Source organism: Notolabrus celidotus, chromosome 10 (assembly GCF_009762535.1).
Source record: "Notolabrus celidotus isolate fNotCel1 chromosome 10, fNotCel1.pri, whole genome shotgun sequence".
Lineage (NCBI taxonomy): Eukaryota > Metazoa > Chordata > Actinopteri > Labriformes > Labridae > Notolabrus > Notolabrus celidotus.
The window spans coordinates 16788292-16808687 of record NC_048281.1 but is presented as its reverse complement, the minus strand read 5'-3'; the positions used below and the strand labels follow the sequence as shown (position 1 = coordinate 16808687).

The following is a 20396-nucleotide window of genomic DNA, read 5'->3' as shown; positions in this document are numbered from 1 at the left end:
AACAACTCCTCAGTTTATTTGTTGTGTTTATCCTCTCTTACAGGTTATGTGCACACTGTTTAATAAATCCGCCTCTGGCTACAGCAAGGTCCCTTGATGAATTGCTCACAGCCTGACAGTGAAGAGTCTTAAGTATGCTGGTTTCACTTTGTTAAAGGCAGTTTGTACAGCCTCGCTCATTTGGGTATGCATGAAAAAAAAACAAAAAACACAATATCCCACTGGGAGCATTCTGGGTTTCAAACATTTGGGGTCAACTACACGAGCAGATTCCACATGTGCAGCCCGTGGCCACTGAGGTCTGGAATCTACCTCCCTCCTGGCTGGGTGACGTTGCATGTTCTATTTCCAGACCGAGGGTTGAAGTGAGGCTGCAGGGAGTGTAACACTGACCCACATGACCTGTGGCCTAGAAAAGCTGCCTGAAGCTCTGCACACTAAAAAAAAACCCTCCTCACTCCTTTGCTGCAGCCTCTTTCAAAGGGCAAATAAAACCTTTTCGCATAACATTTGTCTTTTCATGCCAAATGATTTGCATCCGTTTTATTCACGTCTTTGACTTGTTGTCAATGTATTCCGCAGCCTGATGCTCGCTCTCTGAAGTCTCAAGTGGAAAGAGGGAAAAAAAAGGAAAGTCTAAGAGGCAAAAACTGCTTTACTTTCAGGCTCGGTGTCTACAGGCCACATGTCTCCAGTCATCTGTCACTAGTTTACATACATACTATGACACTTCCTCTCTCTGTGGGAACCCGTTGTCACCACTTGGCCGCCAGCAGAGGCTGACTGGGTGCTAGATGGGTCTCCCCCAGGTACCTCTAGGGAGCCACATTAGGGCCTGAGCTGACAGACTGACAGGAACACGCAGACACACACTGAACCCACACAAACACACACATCCAGTCCATCCCTCGTCCAAGCCGCTCACTCCTCCTACAGTACACTCTGGCTCACTTCATGCTCCCAAGGCATGGCACACTTTGCATAAAGCAGTGACTTTGCTCTACATCATTTTTTTTTTTTCCAGACGCAAAATTATTTTTCACCCCTCTAGCCTCTACATGCTACATGGAAGTTTTGGAAAAATGAATAATGGAAACAACAGAGCTGGAGACTCATGGGATCCATTTAAAGATGTGGGAGAGGCAGAGCAGTCAGGGTTTGGACTGCTGGAACATCACGCTCCCAGTAAATGAATCCGCTATTGTTCTGTACAGTATAGAAACACAGCTATAAACTGTGCACAGGCCTAATAATGCCAATGATGACATCATGCTAGTACAGTTCCCTTTAAATAAGGAGAGCATTAGAGGAAAAAACTGACAATAAAAGTTCTCTTTTAGTTTCATTTCGCCCCAGGACAAATGAACTGAGGGCAACATAAGCTGGCGGCAACACTCAGCTAAGAAACACTATTTGTTTCAAATGCAATATCTACAATTACACAAGGATAGCAGCTTTTTTAAACAAATTAAAAGCTTTCCTTGAATTTATTTTTAAGACTTTGACTTTATTTCATAGGACAGTAAAGAGTGGCAGGAAATACGGCAGGACGGGAAAGTGGGGTTGAAGTGCACCAAAGGGTAAAGGGTTGAAGTTAAACCCAGGGCTGATGCGGCGTGACCAGACAAACGGCATGATTTCCCTTACAAAAGCAGGAGTTCGAACTATTTTAAGCTTTTCTCAGCAAAAGAAGAAAAAAAAACTCAGTTTGGTATTTCCACCTTGCCTCCCCAGATACTTAAAGTGGAAGTGAGCAAGTGCGCACAGGGCAGTCCACTGTTCCAGTTATTTTAGAGCATGCAAAGTCAACACGACTCCCCGAGGTGATTTCCTGATAATGAACACAAAAGCAGTGTCAGCCCTCATAAAGCTCTGCCATGATGCTGAACTCTTGAGCACTCATTCTTTTTTTTTTTTGCACTCTTATTATTTTTCTGATTTAAATTAATCTAATTCCGCGTGGACTCTTAGAGGGACTGTCAAATAGGCCACCCGCCAGGCAGCGAGGCTTCTAGTGACTATTCACTTACACCATGCAAGTGAGACTCCAGCTGTTGTGAGAGTGGGGAAAGGAGAACTGCTTTATGAATTTGAATTGTGACCATGTTTTTTTATAAAGCAGGAATCAGAGGAGAGAATCATTCTTTTGTGGATCACATTTTATAAATTCTGCAAACAGCTCACAGGTTCACCTCGGTTTCCAGCTGCCTTGACGAAACAAAAGGTTGTTTGTAGTGTACTCTGTTAACTAACACAGTGTTTTCCACCTTAATCAGCCAGTCACTATAACAACAACATAACACCCCTGGCTCTGGATCTCAGAATACACACTCATCCTGCCTCACTTCTATGATTGCGGCGCAGTGTCACTGCAGACACCCGCTGCGCCGCTGCAGCCTGACACCTTAAACCTCTATGGCAGCATCCCTCCATCCCCTTTCTCCCCTTCCCCTCCTCTCATTTTCCTCCTCCTCCTCCCCCCTTCGCTCTCCACTCTCCACACCATCAGGCATCAGACCTCGGCCCACCCTCTCCCGTCCCTGGCACTCAAGGCTCCCTCTGCCAGCACCTGGCCCCGCGCCAAACTGTCAGCCACCCTGACTTCACGGAGGATGAATGAATGAATCGCTGCGTCCGAAAACCACCGATACACTCACATCTCGACTGAAACCGATTCAGCTAATTGTCTCTAATATCAATTTAAGTCTGTTAGGATGGGATGTGAGGTATGGGACAAAGAAGAAGAGTGAAAAGATAGACTTCTGTGTTCAAGCAAAATACACATTTCAATCCATGAATTATAACCCTATCATATAATAATACTTTGTCAAAATCATATAGCTGACACACTTTAAAGTTCCATTCATAATTTTTGTTCCTAGTTTCAGATTTCATCTCATATTAAATTTGGACTCCACCACATTTTTGCAGTATCAAAGCAGCTGGGATCACACACTCTTGGTGTTATCACAATTTCAGGGTCACGTTGATAAGGACCGGTCAGCTTCAAGACAAATTTAAGAATCTTGAATCTTAAAAAGCTTCACATCAAACACCTTAAATTCACATCCAATGAAAGGTGGTTAAAAAATGTTCTTCAGTTTCAGTTGAGCCAGCACGGCGGCCGTGATTGCCAGATTAGTCAGACACTGTACCAGAACACAAGACCCAGCAAACTATTGAGTTTTCTCTTATCCCCTTGTGAAAGGCTCTCTCACAATATGAAACGCCCCAACAGCATGATATATATAAAAAAAACACCTTGGAAGGAGGAGAGGAAAAAACACCTCTTCACCAAGGTTGTTCAATGATAAGCAGCAGAGCTCAGGCACACAATGACACCTCAGTGTCTGTATTTTAAAAAGTAGTGGGACTGTAGAATTTGTTTGTCTGAGCTTTTAAGGGCTGATTATTCCCTGCATGGAAGTAAAAGGAGTAATTTGTCCAAACTTAATTTTATAATGTGTTAATATTCATAAATAGTCCAAGAGCTGTTGTTTATACAGCTCCAATTAGATGATCTTAAAGCAACTTTACAAATAAGCCCAGCGTACGACATCATAAAAAAATTGTACAGGGATGTAAAGACGGCGACATCAACAAGACAAGAAAAGTGGGAAAAAAATATTTGGCGATCAAAAGACGTCGATTTACAGCCAGGCATCAATCCAGGCGTCGTGTCTCTTTGCTAAAACTAAAGATAGAAACATCTCCAAATCTTTTTGTCCACTTAAAAAAAAATCCAGACTTTAGCATGTCTAATTAAAATGTAAACAGTGTAATGAGGACATCAGTGATTTAGGCAAACGTCTCTCTCCTGCTGCCACTGGGGGTATGATAATTACCGAGGCAAATCTATGAATGCACATGAATCTCCTACAAGTCCAGATTAAAAGCCTTAGTGCTAAACCTAGTTTAGTACACCTGGGGATTGTCTATTCTAGCCAATCCCCAGCAGGCTCTGCGCTGCCTTCGTCTCCTTATGAGTGCAGAGACACCTCAGATGAAACAAAGCCTGTTTCAGTGTGTTGGGAAGGAGGAGGACAAGGAGTGTAAGGCAGTGAATGCAACACTGTGTAAATGATATGCTTTGGCCTGGATAAACCTGCCATGAAAACATGACTTATGAACATGTTTCTGTTATAATCAGTCATTTAGTGAACCCTATAAGCTCTATAAGCCCCTTGTGCATTATGGTATGGCTCATTATAAGATTATAGGATGTATATGTGGATGTGTTTCTTTAAAAAGGATATAGAAAGAGATCAAGTCATTTTGTCTTAAGAAAAAAATGCTTCTGCAAACATAAAGCCTGCACAAAGAGACAGATTTGTACACATGCAAACAGAGCATGCACACTCACGCCACATACAATAACATGCATACACAAGTCCTTAAAGGCAGTTTAAATTTTAAAATGTATGCTGCAATGCAACCAGAGAAAGGCTAAATATGCTCATGGTTCCTCACATGTAATCTGTGGTTTTTTTTTTATCTGTGTGTGTGTGTGTGTTTTGTTTGGTTTAGAGGGAGGAATAACACTTCAGGCCTGTACCTAGCAGACATGTGAAGGGTAAGTACAAGCAGCCAGTGGTAGGCACATGCATTTTAGAAAATGTCTATGCCATATGCTGTCACTCAGAGGAAAAGAAGGAAAAAAAAAACAAGACTGAGCAGACAGTCGCTGTGTCTAAATGAGATGGTAGGAGGAGGAGGAGGAGGAGGAGGAGGAGGGGGGAGAAAAAGGGAGGATGTCAAGGATTCATGGTCCTTCATCTTTGCAGTAGAGCAAACACGTCCCTCAGTATAGCAACAGACAGCTGCCTCCACTTTCTAATGCAGTCCAACTTAGATCAGTGCAGGAATTGTCAGTGCAGAGAGAGAAACACACGAAGATAACATAGCAGGCTGCCATGAGGGAAACGACAGAGATGTGAATACAAGACGAACAGACAGAGGGAGAGCAAAAGAAGGAAAGGAAAGGAGGGAAGGAGGGAGGGGGGGGACATGGAATACTTGTCTGTTTTTTTGTCCCTTCTGCTCATGTCTTTTCCCTCCATTGGGGACTCCCTCGCTTTTTATATGACAAATAAAAGACACCACTTAACATATTTGCTCAAAGATGACAATCCTGCACTGATCTAATACAACGCAGTCAAAAGGGGCTGAGTGGGATTTTCTTGTAGTTCCAGACCAATTGATCCATCAGTAAAGATGAGTATTTCATCAATTTACAGCAGAGCTGCAGACATCCCAGGGGGTATTTACACAGAGCCGGCACAGGATATTCAGGGAAGATGACTTTAATTGTCATCATTAGTGCACGTATAGAAAGTGCCAGGCTTGTCATACACACATTCTTCTTGTAGTAATGGTGCAAGTCAGGCTGTCAATTTCAGCGATCAGCTTTAATGGTGTTACACACGACAGGTTATAGACGGATCATTTAGAGCTGCTTCTTTTGCTCCACACATGTACAGGGCTAGAGGTTGATGGAAGATGCATGCAAAAGATTTGTTTTTGTTTGTATTTGTGTGCACATTTTTATAATTTTACCTGACAATGAATCGGGTGCACTTACAAACATTCTGTCTATCATAATAGTCGTGCAAAACATGAAGACGAATTTTCCAGAAATCAGACTTGATTTTTATGAAAAAATAATGTGAACAAAAAATCTGATTCATGAGAAAAAAATTAGATGTAGGCTTGATAGTTGCACTAAAAAAATCTTTTAAATATTATCTGTTCAACTCTACAAAATAAGAACGTATACTGACAGCGCCGCAAAGAAGAAACCTATTTCCATGGCTATATATTCTGCAAGCAACTCCTCTCCCAGTATAAAACAACTAAATATAACAACTATATTTATATATCCTTGCATCACTGAGAAAAAAAAAAGTGGGTGCAATTATTTAGTTTCCACCACACAACTTCTTGCTATTATTTACAGTCACTTTTAAAAGTGTGAACATGTGTGACACCCTGGTAAAGAGGGGTGATGACAACAGGAGGGGTCAGCATCTGTCGTCGAATTCGGCGCAGAGATTTCGTGTCAGCGCGACAGCTTAGATAGCTATCATAAGTGCTCTCCTTTCAGAAATAAACAGAGCTGTCAGCTGCTTTTCCATGCACAGCGGAAGGTGTGTGGGGTTAAATAAGGACCTGTGAGAATCACCTCACACGCTGTAGGAGAGCACACATGGAGCTCTTGCATGGCTTATTTGATAGTTAGAATATTTAAGGTAAAAGATCTGAGAGAATGGTTTGAAAAAACAATACTGTGCAGGATAATTGTTACTACTCAAAGTACAGTGTAACTTCTTTAAATTTGGTTTTCATAAAAATACATGCATTTTAAGGAGTTTTTACAACAGTTTTTCCCCGTTCTGTCAGACTGCAAGAGCATGCAACCTGAAGATAAAGAATGAAATAAGAATCATTGCTCCAAATTATTTGCAATCCAGCTTATATCCATATTCGAGCAGCTCAAATCAAAGTTCTTTCTAATAAAAATACCCACACACATTTATATGGGGAGGGCTAAATATGAAATATAAAAGTCTGACTAACACATTTAAAACCCACTTTACAAAAACACATTACAACCAAACACTCAAACATAATGAACGTGACTGTAATGTACATTTTTTTCCCTCCACTGAGTGACGGATGCTGCGATGCTGTTATTTTTTTGAAGAGGAGTGAAAACATACTTCAGCTCACTGCTGATGATGGTTAATTTCCTCTCCAAGCAAAACATGCAAATGAAATGTGTGGACACAATTAAGTAAATTGTGCAGTGCAGGTTGGGAAAGGTTTACTGGAGGGCAGAGTGTTGGAGAAAAAAAGAGAGACACAACTTGTTACTTTCTCCTGACTTTCTGTTCTGGTGCTCAGGTACATTCACTGTGTGAAAGTGATTTACAGCTACTTCTGATTATGCCTTTTGAGTAAAGTGGAGGAAATGAGATGTAATGTCACTATTAAGTTGTTATAGGGTGCAGGACCTAAATAAAAAAGCGGGAAATATTCTTAAAATGAAGCGTAAGACAGAGCCATGCAAGATTTACTTAAGTCTGTTTATGTTGCAAAAAGAGTGGCATCTTTATGAAACACTTTCTTCACTAGTGGTGTAATTTTTTGTTTTACTTTTTACTGTTTAATCATTTTTAGAATTGACAGTTACTGATTTAATACAATGTGGAATTAAATGTAATGTTTTCATATAAATAGCAGGCATTTGAATAGAGGTAGTATACATTTTTAAACATCTCATCATATCATCATAGATATGGAGCTGCAACCTAGCCATACATTTCTAAAACATGACATTTTTAAGCAGTCAGTAAAATAAATTCTGCAAAATGTTTTTGGAGCAAATATTGAATTCAATTTACTACATAAAACATAATAGCTGACTAGATCCACAAAATAAACTTTCTTTTTAAATAGCATCCATTGCCCTGGTCATATATACACAGAGGTGTATTTGTATTTTTCATATGTTTATGTAGTTAGAGATGTGCATGCAAAAATATGAAAGTGCTGCAATAAGAAAGACAAAGCTTAACTGCAAATAAAGAACGTGGGTTATAGGAACCAAAGCAAATTCAAATTGGGCAAATTCTGCAACCTTCACAAGCATTTAAAAAACTGACTGATATTAACTTGTCTGTTATTAATCATATATTGTGGCCACATCTTTACAGTATGACCATTTATCATTATGATTAAAGCAATACTACATTTGATGAGCAAAACATGCACAAACACACACACAAGAAATACATCACAGCAATACAGCCTCATTGAAAAATGACAAATAATAATAATATTAGTGAAAATTGCAAAATTGACATACCATAAATACTGGTGCTAGTGATCATGTCTTCAAGCCTAAAAACAAGAGGAGAGGGGGAAAGAAGGCAGAATCGGAATTTTCACGAGGAGGAATTCCAAAGGTTGCTTCTCATTACAGGCACTTTTTCCCTCAGCTATCGGATTTCACAAGTTTAAAAAACGCACGCTTTGTTGTTCTGTCCTCGGCTGGTCATTCAGGACGTTTAATTAAAGACAAAACATGCAGGTTACAATTAAAAAAAAAAAAAAACGAGATAGAAAAATAGCCGTGGATGGAGACGCGAAATAGAGGCACACATTCACGGCTGCAGCCTGTCACTTCTTGCGCGAGTTGGAACAAGAGGATAGGAAGCATGTGAGAGACTGTGGATGACATAAAACACACATTCTTCACGCCGCCTATTAGAGGAAGAGGCTAAAGCAGCGTGATGCCCCCCCTCCCCTTCACACCCTCCCTTTACTTTTAAAATAGATTACTTGCCAGCAGTTGTCCCACTAAGAGCGCAATGACAAGCCATCTATTAGCCTCCCGCCTGCGGATATCGCGGCAAGTTTTATTCAGACTGACATGCAAAAACTTCACGTTGCTGCAAAGTTATTCAAGAGACTGGTTTCAGACGTATATGCAAACAAATCGTGGAACTTGGTAGCGTTTATGTAGTCTTCCTTAAAGCGGTGACAAGTATTTTAGGCTCGGAAAATGCGGAATAACTGAGCACAGACTGCGCTGCAGCTCCGTGACGCGCGACACAGTCTCTCTCTCCGCGTGCGTAACGTTACAGCCCTGGCTCCGTTTCTCTTTCTAATTGTCAACATCACTGAGAGACAGAATAATAAGACTTACCTGTGGAGGTGACAGGGCAGCGTCACGGCTTATAACACCATCGATCCGGTAAAAGTGTTGCACGTGAACGGGCTGGTCTGAGCGGCTGAAAGGTTAAGCGTGGCTGCTCGCGATTTGAAACCATTCCAAGTTAGTGAGGGGAAGACTGACCACAGCCTCTGCCATGTTGGAATTCCAAACCCTGGACAGCTGCTCTACTGACTGAAGGCAGCAGCACGCGCCACACTGCGCATGCTCTTTGCTGCGCGAGCCAAATTCAAAGAGAATCAGCCCTAATGAGCAGGGGTTCACGGGTAGCCTATCATGACAACGTAATTCTGTAGTTTATGTGATTTATTAACAGTTTAATTGTAGCCTACTGTCTGCACGCACCACTGAACTGCCTTCTTCGCAGAGCCTGTCTGTTCTGTTCAGAGCCTATTAGGGCAAATACTCCTTCATGGTATATTCCCTTTGTTTTCATCTGCAAACATTATGTGTTATTTCCAGAGTTTGTATGACTAAGATAAGATAAGATAAACTTTACTGTCACTACATAAGTGCAGTGCTGCTCACAATCAATACAGTCATTCATCAAACCAATATACAATTACATGCCCACTGTCAAAGATTAAAAAAAAAACATGTCACTGTGGCATACCAATGACACAACAAATACCAATAAGATACCAGTGTGGCAGTAAAAAGCAACATCATATTAACATTAGTGCAGAGTAAGTGAACCCTCATACTCATACAAGAGCATTATATTAGTGCAGATTGTACAAGGAATCTAACCTTGTAAAACATGGCCTCTGCAAGGTAGATCTGAATTTTTTTTTGTGGTATACAAATATTCGCAGACAATTTTTGTATTATGTAAATTGTTTTGTTTGCTCTGCATTGTTCACACAGACATCAGTTGAATTCTTTATTTTTCTGAGACAACAAAAGCAATTGTTCAACATACAGAAATATGTGTATTTTCCATCCTGTAGAGGAAATTCAGTGCTACTTTCTAAGTTTAATATTGAGCCATAGCCATAAGTTTGCTAGTTCAGTTTAGCTTTAAGACACCTGCCTGCTTAAGTCAACTAGACTTGAAGAAGTCACTGCTCCTGGTAAAGGAATAGTCCCTCACACAATGCCTTGAGAAGCTAAAATGTATTCACTTTGGGTTCTAATTAAAAAATGGTGTACTTCAGATAGCTACAGAAGTATTTGTGAGTCGTTTTTTTTGCTGGTTTTACACAGAGCTAAGTTAGCTCTTTGGCCTTTGTTTCAATTTTTTAGCTAGGCGTACGTAGCGACAAAATGCAAAAAGTGGTGTCCCTTATTTCATCTTACTCTCGGAATACAAGGAAAAACAGTGAGTCCCAAAATGTCAAACTATCTCTATCTTGCAGGTCAGTGTTTTTATAGCTTCACATAGAGATAAGCTAGCTTGTTGTCCTTTGTGTCCTGTTTTTAGCTTGGCTAGTGGCAGCAGGCTAAAAGTGGTGTCCCTTGTTTCCTCTTATTCTTGGCACAAACACAAAAACCCTGACTCGCAAAATGTCACACAACTACCTCTTTGAATGGATTTTATCCAGAATAGTTTATTTTTGAACTGCAAGCTCAAGAACAACTTAACAGGCTGATAGACATATACTAAGCAGGTTATTCTCCAGCCTCTCTCCATCTCTCCGATCTCCATGCTCGGCCTTGAGAGAGGGGGATGATCTCGTCTCCTTTGGGGAAGTGTTTCATAAGGGCCGTAGTGTTTCGACACATGATATGAGAATCAGCACCAAAAAAAAGGGGTCCCATTATGGCCTTTCATATCCATACCCAAGGCCCTGGGAGTGATGCATTGATTCAGCCTTCAGTACTCCCTTGACTGCACCATGCTAATTCTAACTGCATGAGCTCTTTGGAGAAATCCTACCCAAAAGGCAGGACACGGAGCGGCCACTGAGCCGCTCTGGACAATGACAGCTTAAGCTCATACTGTCCCTGTTTTAATCTTTTAATTGTTTCCTTACATTTTAGAGTACATTGCTACTCTGAAACATAAGCTGGTTTTGAATTATGACATTCAAAAGCTCATCTTTGTCAGAATTTATAGAGAAAAGTCAACTGCAGATTCTGTAAAAACAATCCAAGGTTTTTAAAAGAGTGATAGTTTAAGGAAACTGATCATATTAACATTATGTGTTTGATCTCATTAGCTTGGATACTTATTACATGAGGATGCTCTACCAAGCTGATTTGACCAGATGTGATTGTCCGGCATGCTCGTAAGACCAGCCTGTGAAAATCTCTGTGTGCTGCAGAGGTCACGGTGAAAACAACAGCGGTGCATTTCCAGGTGTGGCCACGTCCATTGTCTCCTTCCTCATATGGGCATGTTCAGTCTGTGCCTTTGTCCTTGTGTCAGCAGGCAGGACATTCTGAATTATTTTGCTCAGCTGCCTCCCTGAACTCTTGCTACAGCACGTCAATACACACATCATGCAGACAACCGCACACACAGCTGCAGGGAGCACAGTTCATGTCCATCACACGTTTCAATCCTCCTTGACACAGATCAAACCTGCAGGAATATAAAAGTTAGCTGGTTGCTGTGATGTGATATCAAGGAATTCAAAAAATAGGATTTTTTTGGTGTCTGTTTAAAAAATAAAATATGTAGTTTTAGATCGAGTTATTACAATTTCTGAAAAACAAAAAATTCCCTCTTAAGAGGAGCTAATCAAAGTGATTTATGAGCAAATAGGCTATTTCTTAGCTTTATTACACCTGAAATCATTGCAAGAATAAAAATGAAATGAATATAAAACTCTAGCTGATATCTCCCTTCCTGCATACACACACACACACACACACACACACACAAACACACACACACACACACACACACACACACACACACATATACACACAGTGGAATTGTTCATTTCCCCAGGAATGAGGTTAGGGCTTTACATAGCACGTGACCGGCTGTTTTCTAACCTTCTGCCTACAGACTCTTATGTCATGTGTGATCATTTCAGCAATGCTGCTGCGTGTTTCTGCAGAGAAACACTGACTTTGGAGAAACCAGCATTGTGCAACAGAGGCATGCATCTTGATTTCACAAAGGTAGTTTTAATATTTCCTCTAATCTGTTACTTGACATTGATGCGTAGCAATAACAGCATGTTGCATTTACTCATTAAACAAAATAAAAGTGTGTATATTTAGCACTTCCACAGGCCAAGTAATGCTTCCTCTTCTACAAACTGTTTATATTTTCTATCATTACACAACTTAACCAAATGCGATTTTCATGGCGTGATGCTGTAAACATCATTTGCAGAGATACTGCACTATGTCTCTGGGCTATCATAGGCAGTGATCCTCATCACAAATAGAGATCTGCGAGTAGAAATAACACACACACACTGAGGCTGTAATCTAGCCACAGTAATGAAACATTTTTACTACAAAAGAGCTGCAGTCATTATAAAAAGAATGATGAGCACAAAGTAGAAAATTACAGGCTTGATTTGCCACATTATTCCAAGATGTGTATCCCAATACCCCTGCACAGACTGGGGCTAAAATCCTAATAGGGACAAGCTTGAAGTGAATAGAGCCCACAGAGGATAAGCTACTAAATCTCGCAATAAAAGCAATGTGATTTACAGTAAATTCCACAAGGCTGACAGAGCCACAGCTGAGGGCATAAACACTCCTTTCAATGCTGCGCCTCAGTTCTGTCTGCTGTGAACTACAATCACACAGGCGTGCCGCTCAGCAGCGCTGACTTTGATAAATCACCAGGAAGTCCCACTGTTGGCTTCAAACTAGAACTTGTTCAGTTGCAATTCTGCATTTGTCCCCCTTTAATGTGTATGGAAGTGGCTTTAGCAGTAATCTGTCAGTGATTGATTAGGTGTGGCCAAATCCCGCTCTCTGTTCTCCTCTGCTGGCTCGCTGTGCAGACACAGATGTGTATTTACAGGAAGATGACTGTGTTAGGGAAGTGGCTGCTTTATTTACCTGCAGCAGGAACATGGTGACTTTCACTGGAGCGACTAAACACACAGGAAGGACACCAAGAGAACAAGAAACAAGAATTGACATGCTCTTGTTGGTTGCATTCATGCACCAATAGAAAAACAAACAGGCTTATAGACTAACAAAAGGTTTGTTGTAGGAAGTAAAAACTACATCTTAAGAGTCAGCCACGTTTGTCTCATCAAAAAACCATCCACTGGGAAGTTAAGGCAGCTGAACGAGACCCAGAATACCTTAAGGCAGCACAATCAACCTCATTCCCTGCTAAAGTGTAACAGAAATGTATGCCACTATTACAACATATTTATTTTGTATGTGACACAAGAGGTTGAAAAAGCAATTTAGACAGGGTGCTGGATATTGATCACACTTACCAGCAGATCCATTTTAATTAAATATTAAGAGAGCATGCTGCATTGATAGCAACTGAGCAACGACTGTTTCCTGCTTTTCTTTCCTGTCATTTCCCTAAAAAAGAAGACATGCTCTAATAACACTCACAGGTAATTAGACCTGAAGTATTAAAGCAGGGTCGGTGCATTTTGTATTCAAAGAATATTTTCGTTATTTTTTAAATAAAGAAGCTCTGAGTATGGACATCCGTGCATGAATTTTAATGGAGATACTTAAATGGTAATTATTCCACTCAGGCTCAAACGCAGGTAACAAATGGAATTCAATCAGTGTCCGTGCATAATGATGGTCATTAGGAGAAAGAAAATAATAATGACATCCTATCTGCATTAAACCTGCAGACACTTTACACAATGATCCTGCTGCCATTATTGATCTCCATGGAGATAAGCAATTGTCACTTTTCAGCATTGTGGCTGAATGTTAAATACAGCATGTTTTTTTGTTTTTTTGCAAACTATTTCAGCCAGCAGCACATTTTCATTTCATTTACTTCTCTACTTGAAAGCCTCTGTCTCGTTCTGTGTGATTGTAATTTTGGCTCTTTGTCACACCTTTTCTTTTTTTTTTTTCTTCATACCTCCAATTCAGTAGCTCTCAAGGCTTGCATTAAATGAACAGCTCACCTGAATGTGGCTAGTTATGAACTAATCTTGCTTGTACCCTTTATGCAAGGATGCTATATGTAAGAAATCAATGTGCACCTTTCAAAGACTCCCTCTTCTCCTTCCTATTCTTTGCAGTATGTTTCAAAAATAACAACTGAAGCAATCTGCAAGTGAATATAAAAACTAGAGCATTTATATATTTCCTGTATAGACTCTTTGAGATAAGATTACATAAGAAAATACAGGGAAAGGGGAATATAAATTGCATTAATCTGTCACTTGAGGAAATGTATAGGTTTCAGTGGACTAGGAGTCAGAGTAAAGGAAAAAGTAGTCAACAATGGGGGTAACATATGAGTCAATCCAGCAATGCATGTATTTCCTCCTGACTAATAATGCACTAATAACATGCATTCTGCACATTACCTTTAAAGGGTATTTTGTATTCTTTAGTTAATTAGATATCATGATAATGTATTGTAATTGCAATATTTTAAATATGACAGGATTGCTGTATTGGGATAGTGATCATGGTCAGCGTATTCCGAATCATATCATATCGTAACTTATGGTTTGATATAGAATGGTATCAGGTGTTACTGTATGGTATCTTATCATATTGTATCATGTCATATTTTATTGCATTGTATTGCTTCATACCGTATCGTATTGAATTGTATCGTATCATATGATATCCTAACATATCCTATTGTATCGTAACTTATCGTATGGCATCGTATCATACTCTATGGCATCATATGGTACTGTATCATATCGTATTGTACCATAACATATCTTATATTGTAACATCAGATTATATGGTATTGACTCCTATGTATCATATCATTACCTATCACATCTAGAGGTGTGAAAAAATATCGATACAGCAATATATCGCGATACTTTGACCTCTGATATAATATCGATATTTCAACTCTTAATATTGTTTTTTTTGTAAAAATAAGAATTCACATTTTAGCCGAGTTGGAACTAAAATATGAATTCAGTACTTCAAAAAAGTTGTTTTCAATCAAATACATACAAAACTCAGCTGCACGCCTCCTCACTCATACCCGCTCCAGAGACCACATCACCCCAGTCCTCCAGAACCTCCATTGGCTTCCCATCCCCTTCAGAATACAGTACAAGATCCTACTCATCACCTATAAAGCCCTCCATAACCTAGCTTCCTCCTACCTCACCGACCTTCTGCAGCCATATAATCCCTCCCGCAACCTCCGCTCCACCAACACCAACCTCCTCACCCCTCTCACCAAACCCAAGCACCGAACCTGGGGGGACAGGGCCTTCTCTGTCGCTGCCCCCACCCTCTAGAACTCTCTCCCCCAACACCTCAGATGCTCTCCCTCACTCACCAAATTCAAATCCGGACTCAAAACACACCTATTTAGAAAGGCTTTTAAACTATAATTGATTGTTTTTTTTTCTTGTTTTGTTTTATTTTGCTGCCTTGCTTTTCTTTGCTTTTCTTGCACAGTTTTCCTTTTGCTTTCCTATTGTATAATTGTATTTTACTGTAAAGCGCTTGGAGAACCTTTTAAAGCGCTTTTATAAATAAAATGTATTATTATTATTATTATTAATAAATAGTTTTGACTTAATTGGTCCTTTCAATTTTGAGTAATAGTGTGTGATATACATATGCACCATCTCTATTTTTTCTTAGTTTACTGTGTACAATATCACAATATATCACAATATTGTGATATCCTGATATATCGTGATACTATCATATCGTAACCCAAGTATCGTGATGCGTATCGTATCGTGAAGTTATTGCCAATACTCATCCCTAATCACATCATACTGCATTTGTATAATGTCTCATTGTATCCATTCCAATTGATGGTATCTTATTGTATTGTACTGTGGTATCAAATTCTATTATACAGTATGCTATAGTATGGTATAGAATTATATAGTATTGTGAGTTACCCTTATAATCCTACTCCGTACGTACATGTTTCAGCCATTTATCTAGGATTTAGACACACAGAAAGATTGCACGACTCATCTCAAAGGAACACATGGTATCTCTAACAAACACAATGTCTCAGCTTTTATCTTTTGTGTAACTCATTATTAGTTGAATAGTGTAACAGTTGCTTACACATATTGTACAGTAGGCAGCCTGCATTGAGTCCTCTCCAAGACGGCCACTTGGTTGAATAATTAAATAAAATCTCCTATCAAATGATCCGTGATTTGCGAGCCTTCTGTTGCCAACCAGCTCCATCTGTTTGGTTTTCAGAGTTCTGACACAGTGGCTCGTGTGAGTGAAACAGCAATAATGTAATTGTGGATGTGACAGATCCACCAGATGATGCTGGGACTGTTGGAGAGTCTGCTCCAAGGCATACTGTACAGCATGGTGTCATATGGTCTGCAAGAAAGCATGACAGAAACAGTTTCAGAAAAGGCTCCCTGCTGTCTAGTCGCCACTCGTAGCTGTGTTTAAAGAATCTCGTGCAGCACAAAGTTACTGTATCTTAATTGAATAGCAGGCTTCAGAGCAGGGAGGGTGAAGGACAATAGTTGCAGGGCCGGGTTTGGCACGGTGCCAGTGGACGATGCAGAGCGGGCCTCAGAGCTCAGCGGCAGGCAGAGCGCACGCTGGAGTCCACATCAGGAGAGACAGACGCCGCTGTTTTGATGGATCTGTCATAGCAGCGAGTGTCTGCCCTCAGCCGGGGTTCAGGTATTCAGCACCAAGAACATGTTCCTGTTACAGCTGATTTTATTCTCAATGATGTGTTTGAGGGACTCTACAGTTCCTCTGATCATCTATTTCCAAATGAGGTTTCTATAAATAACAGCTTTTTCTCAAACTTCGACAAAGCCCTCTATAGAGTTGATACATCCATGTATTCTTAATGACTTTAAATTTCCACTTACTCAATTAAAATATTATCTGAACTAACAATAAACAGCATGCAGGAAACAGTCAAATATCTTGGTGTTGAAATAGGCTATAAGACACATTTTTCTCCAGTCATTCTGCTCATATTGAAGTATGTCTGCCTATTAAAAACAGTGATGCCAAGGTCATTCAATTAATGTCTCTCTTTCATCAGCTTCAGAAGCTCCACAGTGACTGAGTGCCACTTTGCCTATCACACTCAAGAGCACTGGTGGCCAAAACTGAAGCCCACTATAATCACATGAAAACAGATTTTTTTTTTTTTTAGTTGATAAAAATAGAGAGAATTTTCAATACACTCTTTTGTACAAACAGGGAATTATTTAAAACTTCAACTAGAGAGATACCATGTTATAGTGACACTTTCATGAGTTTCACTGTTGAGTTTTTTCTCTATTAAAAAATAGAAAAACAAAATTCAGACATCAGATTTATTACAACTACTTGTCACTTGTAAAAAAGACAGAGTGCACACAGGTTTAAAAGTGATGGATCATTTTCCCAAATACATCCCTGTTTGCAAAAAAGCTGACCTTTTTAGATCCAAACTGTTGGCTTTGAGAAAGGGCGTCTCCAAAAGGGGGGCCAGGGATGGCACAGGCCCCCTTGTCATCTGATTGCCCCCCCCCAGATGTAACCCCAAAATCCTAAACTATGATAAGCCTTATTGACTTGTATTAGAATGAACCATTTAGGCTATGCAGCAGTAGACTGTTTGTAGCTTTCTCTGCATTAAATGTACTACATTTTCTTTATGGGTTTTTAAAGGTATCAAAATATTGCATAGATTTTTTTTTCTTGACAGACACTGTGTAGGAGTTTTCTTTCAATCTTTGAAATACTTTAACTTTGTGACCTTGGACAGACACCTTATTGAATCCTTAAAGACATAAGCTAAGAAAATGCACATCTTTACACAGGAATATGCCACCTATTTGATACTTTAATGTGGTTAAAGTAGTTATGAAAAGTGGAGACAAAAAAGGTAAATATATTATAACTATATGTGTACTAATAGTACAAGCCTTATGCCACCCCTGTATAAATTAGTTTACTAGTTGGGCCACCCTAGTCAACCAAGTCTGGACACACCCCCTGTATCACAACCCCTCTCATTTATTGGTCATATTCAGTTGAACCTTTTAGAATCATCTAGTACTCAAACTTTTTTCTTCTCTTTTTTGTGGTCAGAATAAGGGAAAGTTCCAAGTGACTAATTTGCCAGCAGTGTTGCCAACTTAGTGACTTTGTCGCTATATTTGGCGAGTTTATAGACCCCTCTAGCCACTCTTTTTTTAAAAAAAGCGACTAGCGGCAAATCTAGCGACTTTTTCTGGTGTTGAATGGAGACTTTTGGAGACTGAAGTTAAAGCATGTATTGTCCTTACTCTACTCAACAAGCAGTGGATGCTTCTGTGAGTCCCTCCTGGCTGCATTCAGAGCAGGAGGCGTTCACCCCTCTGCATCCAGACTGCAAATGTATCACGCATGTACGAAGACACCGCTGGCTGATCCTGCCTACTCTCTCTTTTTGGTCCTTTTAGATAGTTAATCTAGATTCTATACAACAAACATGTAGAAAATGTTTTCCCTTGATTTGTTGTAGGCTCCTAAATGTAGTTTAAAAACATATTTAAGGTGTTTTTTACTCTTTTTTTTTTGGTCTCTCCTTCAATGTTACGCGTCTCTCCTGCAGCGTCCATTACAATTCAGTTCATGCAAATTAAGTGATGACGTCATTTAGCGACTTTTAGGACAGCCAATAGCTACTTTCCTCACTGAGAAGTTGGCAACACTGTTTGCCAGTCGTTGAAACAGAAATTAAAATTCCCACTTTCCGACTAGTCTAAAGGTACAAAAGAAAAGGCAAAATTTGAGCACAATATTGAACATGGCTAGACACTGGCTCAAAGAGTCTGCGGGTAAATTATGTTAACAGGTTTGCTTAAATTAGGCTAATGCTAGCAGAGCTAGCAGCACCAGCCTTTGGTCCTCCCTGCATGTAAATATCCACATGCCCTTGTTTGTTATGCATCTCTCTGGTTGAGTGGTTATATGCCAGTTTAACCAGACACAACCTCCATACAGCTTTATCTCTATTTTCTAAATCATAGTACACCAAACAGCGCTGTGCTCTGAGATGCCTCCTGTTGTCTGCAATCAATGCAGAACTGGTTGTATTTGTCATGAACCAGAGTTACAGCTCTGCCTAGAGGCTGGTGGCTACGCTACAGCTAAGATGCAACATGCCCCCATATCAGGCCTGCATCACTAAAAATAATATTAATAACTCGTTTGACTGAATGGTAATTCTGATGTCGACTAGCGAGTTAAACTAGTTTTTAATCATGTAGTCAAGTCAACACACACATCACTAATCAGAATGTCAACAACCGCTCTTTATCCTGTGTGAAAGGGTTCTGATATCAGAAACAGTGAAATTAAAGAGAAATTAAAAAGCTTGGTGATGATTGTTTTCTTAGTCTCTTATTTTTATTGAAAAATGATCAATCAAATATTTCAGTAGAAAGATAGCTCAGATGTAATTAGCTTGTCAAAAGCTGACTGCTGCACACAACATGCACAACATTTAGCTGTGACTACGAGTCCATTAGTGTGATTAATGATTCCAGTAGAGTTTGGTAAGTGCCTGTCGTTAAGTGGATTGTATTTTACAAAGAACAATAGGTATTTAAAACAAAATCTGATAGTCTTTTTTTTCAAAGATAACAGTAGTTCTGAATCTATGACTGATTAGACAGAAAAGGTAAACCCTTGGTTTAGTTAAAGCCTAACGCTCATATGCTATTTATTTAAGTTTTATTGAACATTGTTATATTTTAGTGGGTTCTCTAAAACAGAAAACAGCATATTTTACACAACTCAAAAAACTGTCAGAGGTTCAATCTCTCATGTGCCTGTTGTGATGTACTCTAGTATAAAACCACATCCCATTATATTAGATAGAATTGGCGAGTGAAATAATAGCATAACTAATAGCAATTCAAATATGGTCCAAATTTCACAGAGAGAAAGTAAACCTACAAACTTAATTTGCCTTTTTCTTTTGTTCCAGGATGGAAACAAAGTATTGAAATAGCATTAAAAAAAGACGCATTAATACAGATAAAGCATCATTGTGTGAGACCTTTGTGTATGTGTAGAGCTTTATTTGCACCAGCCTTGTACAGCACAGACAAATGTGAGAGCAGCAGAGGCTTGTGAAACACATCGCCTGCAGTTGGATTCATTTTGCAAGGCGATGCTTTTCCAAACAGCTCCAAGACTTCCTGATCGTCTGTAATCCCCAGCTTTCACACATAAGTCACTGAGAGCGATGGAGTCCCCTCTGTTTACTCACTCCAAACCAAATGATCTTTCACAAGTAGACCACTTCAGATGTGAAATGGAATTTGCCGGGCTGTTCTATCCCGAGTCTATTTCTCTGTACGCTTTACCAATTCCCAAACAGGGTTCAGTCGCTCACAGGTAATGTCTGCCAGGATTGAGCCCGGCTCCTCTGCTGTTTTTAATGGCCCACGGGAAAAGGGATTTGACGGAGGTAAAGAAGTGCTCTTAAGCACATAGACAGTGCCGGATTTCATTTTGTTTTAGTAGCTGTAATGCATTTCTCCCTTGGAAAGTAGGCAATATTTTTAATAGTGTTTAATGATTTAACATAGTTGCTGCAATAAAATAA

At 39.7% G+C, this 20396-nt stretch overlaps 1 protein-coding gene across 3 annotated transcripts in view; it reads right to left on the bottom strand.

Annotated features, from left to right (window-relative positions):
- Positions 1–8897, bottom strand: part of fign (fidgetin) — a 31534-nt gene extending 22637 nt beyond the window's left edge. The window contains exons 1-2 of one of the 3 annotated variants that reach the window (XM_034693584.1): positions 8711–8897; positions 7868–7902 (exon numbers count right to left, since the gene is read on the bottom strand). In XM_034693584.1, the coding sequence (XP_034549475.1) occupies positions 7868–7892 (25 nt within the window). In that variant the 5' untranslated portion in view covers positions 7893–7902; positions 8711–8897. Of the gene's footprint in view, positions 1–7867; positions 7913–8710 lie in introns of those variants that run through there. The other 2 variants (XM_034693586.1, XM_034693585.1) reach the window with 2 other exon arrangements.
- Positions 8898–20396: the final 11499 nt, after the last annotated feature.